General features: G+C 47.0%; 1 protein-coding gene across 2 annotated transcripts in view; it reads right to left on the bottom strand.

Annotated features, from left to right (window-relative positions):
• LOC111644235 (DNA (cytosine-5)-methyltransferase 3B-like) overlaps positions 1 to 3205 on the bottom strand; it is a 39308-nt gene that overhangs the window by 14557 nt on the left and 21546 nt on the right. For both annotated transcript variants that reach the window (XM_023393024.2, XM_023393023.2), the window contains exons 4-5: positions 365 to 450; positions 83 to 220 (exon numbers count right to left, since the gene is read on the bottom strand). In XM_023393024.2, coding sequence (XP_023248792.1) covers positions 83 to 220; positions 365 to 450 — 224 coding nt within the window. The remainder of the gene's footprint in view (positions 1 to 82; positions 221 to 364; positions 451 to 3205) is intronic.

The following is a 3205-nucleotide window of genomic DNA, read 5'->3' on the forward strand; positions in this document are numbered from 1 at the left end:
TGTGTGTGTGTGTGTGTGTGTGTGTGTGTGTGTGTGTGTGTGTGTGTGTGTGTGTGTGTGTATGTGTGTTTATCTTATTTACCAGTAACATGCTGTGCTCCTGTTTGCGGTTCTGTCTGCGAGGTTTGGTGTTGGTGTGCGGCGACAGACCGGCCTGGAAGATGGTCCTTGGTCGAGGTCTCTGTCTCAAACCCAGCTCCGACGGTCCTGAGGCCTTTTCCTGCCCACACACACACACACACACACACACACACACACACACACACACACACACACACACACAAAATGGATTAAATATAACATGTACACTCCTCACAAAGATGATTTATTGACTACAGGAACAGGCGCGTGTGTGCAGTCGTACCTCGCTGTAGGAGTCCCAGGTACTCTCCTCCTCCTCTGACCTCTTCCTGCTCCTTTTCCTGCTTTCGCTTGAACACTGATTATCATCTATAGAGAGAGGAAGAGAGACAGAGAGAGAGGAGAGAGAGGGAGAGAGAGAGAGGGAGAGAGATTTTTTTGATTTTTAAAGGTACTTTATTTAAAAAAATCTAGTTATTGAACATGTGCCAGTTCATAACAAAATCACAGATTCACAGAATCTGATTCACATCAACACATTTCCATAGATCAGTTGGTCGTCTACAACAGAGCAGAGTACATTATTAAAACTCCATATATTGCAGAAGGTCTCTACATCTTGCATCATCATATAATAATTAAAATCAATCTTTAAACGCGCTTTCAGGCATTTTACAAAAATAAAAACTGCATCATCATCTGCCAGGTTCTCCAGCCTGTTTTTCCGGCTCATATAGACGGCCATCTTTGCCGTCCCCAAAAGGAAATTTATGAGCTGGCATTTGTTTTTTTGTTTGCTGGAGAACCTGTAGCCAAAGACAAACATTTGAATATTAAAAATTTCCCCCATCAGATTTAAGAGCCTCCCCAGCAGAGAGAACAGAGGCAGCAGTCTGCTGCAGTCCGAGAAACAGTGGAAGACTGTTTCACGACTGCTGCAGAAGGGACAGTCAGAGCTGACAGTGGGACTGATCACTGAGACAAAGGCGTTTACAGCCACGATCCCGTGCAGCAGCCTCCACTGCAGGTCGGCTGCTCTCTTTGTCAGAGGAGGTTTATAGAGCGCCCTCCACTCAGGCCCAGCCCCCCCCCTCAGACCCAGGTGAGCCCTCCAGGGGGTGTCTGCTCTCCCACTCAGCTTTTCCTTGTTTAAAAACTTGACTATCAGCCCGTACAACAACTTGCCATTTGCTTTAAAAAATGGCAGCTTAGAGGATGTTTTATTGTTTAAAAACGGACTCACACAGTTTTTAAAATCTGGGAGGATGTTCAACGGAGGGAACATGTCATTTTCATTAGGTCGAACAGAACCATTCGTATACTGAGTCAACAACATCCTCTCTGTGTTGGTAAGAGCAGCTCTCCATCTGGAGAGCAACAGGGAAACTGTCCGGACCGATCCCACCCCCAGCCGAGAGGCCAGAGGAGCTGCGTCCTCCAGGCTCGGTCCTGTGAGCTCCACCACTCGTCCCAGAGTCAGGACATTTGCCTCACAGCAACGCCTGACTAGCGTTGGTCCCAGCTGACACACACTGTTAGATCGAGTCCCATGGACAATGGGCTCCTGGAGCAGCCAGAACAGTGAGTGCTGAGAGTCAGGTCTCTCTTTTTTAAAGAAGCTCCACACTTTAAAGAGTCCACGATAAAAACAAGGGAGTTCCTTCATATGTGGCTCTTTCAAGTCCATTAAAAAGAGAGTCCTACCCAGTCCCAGGCCGCTGCACCTTCTCAGAATAGTTTCTGCCAGTGGCCTCCACACCAAGTCTACAGGCCCTCTCAGAAACCTCTGCAGGAACTGCAGCCGGAAGGTGGCTCCTCTGCTGCCCAGGTGAACCAGGCCCTGCCCTCCTTCGTCCTTTGGTAAGTATAACACACCCTGAGGCAGCCAGTGCAGTTTATCCCAAAAAAAGTCCACAATGACGGCCTGTATCCTAGACAGCAGGTCCGGTGGGGGGTCGATGGCTGCCAGGCGGTGCCACAGAGAGGAGGAGACCAAATTATTTAAAATCAGGATCCTCCCTCTGTAAGATAGGTTTAAAACAATCCATTTCCACCTGGATAATCGACCTTTAATCTTTTCTAAAATATCTTCCCAGTTTTTAAGAACTGTGTTTTGGTCTCCTAGAAACACCCCCAGATATTTTAACCCCCCCTTCTTCCAGATCATCCCCCCCGGCAAAATTAGCTCATCTGCACTTCCTACACTCAGTGCTTCGCTTTTTTGCCAATTTATGCGGGCTGAGGAAATCAACCTGAATTGCAAGACAATTATTTTCAGTGTATCAATGTCTTGCTGACAGTTTGTCAGGACGACTAAATCATCTGCATAAGCAGATAATTTAAAAGGGGCAGCACAACCTGGGACTCTCACCCCCTGCAGGACAGACCTAAGTCTGTGCAGTAACGGCTCGATTGCTAAAGAATATAACATGCCAGAGAGGGCACAGCCCTGTCTGACCCCTCTCTGGACCTGGAAGGGGGCGCTCAAGCCTCCATTGATTTTTAAAATACTTTGAACATCACCGTATAAAACCCTGACTTTATTAATAAAGCCAGGGCTAAAACCAAAAGCGCTCAAAGTGAGCCATAAATACTCATGTTCCACTCGATCAAAAGCTTTTTCTTGATCAATGGAGATGATTCCAGCTCTAATTCCAAACAATTTGCATATATCTAAAAAGTCTCTAGATGTGTATAAGAGACAGGGACAGAGCCGCCTCCAGGTCTTTATTACTTAGAGGTTCCACCTGAGGGAGACCTTCATAAAAACCCTTGGACACTTCCTGCTCCTCCTGATGCTCACATTTAAACAGCTCCTTATAAAACCCAACAGCACGTTTACAGATGTCCTCATGGTTGGTCAGAACCTGACCCGTTTCAGACCTCAGGCTGTGAATAAAACGCTTCTGACCATTCTTCCTTTCTAGGCCAAAGAAAAAGTGTGATGGGACATCCATCATTGCTACGTTTCTAAAACGAGATCTGACCAGAGCCCCCTGAGCGGATACGCTCAGCAGCTTGTTCAGGGCTGACTTTTTCCCTGCTAAAGACTCAGAGCACCGAGGGTCTCCAGTAGCTTCAGCTACTTGTTGGAGCTTCTCCACTTCGGTCTCAAGTATTCTCA

This window comes from Seriola lalandi, unplaced genomic scaffold (assembly GCF_002814215.2).
Source record: "Seriola lalandi dorsalis isolate HSWRI2012SDOR001 ecotype SW California unplaced genomic scaffold, Sedor1 jcf7180002054927, whole genome shotgun sequence".
Lineage (NCBI taxonomy): Eukaryota > Metazoa > Chordata > Actinopteri > Carangiformes > Carangidae > Seriola > Seriola lalandi.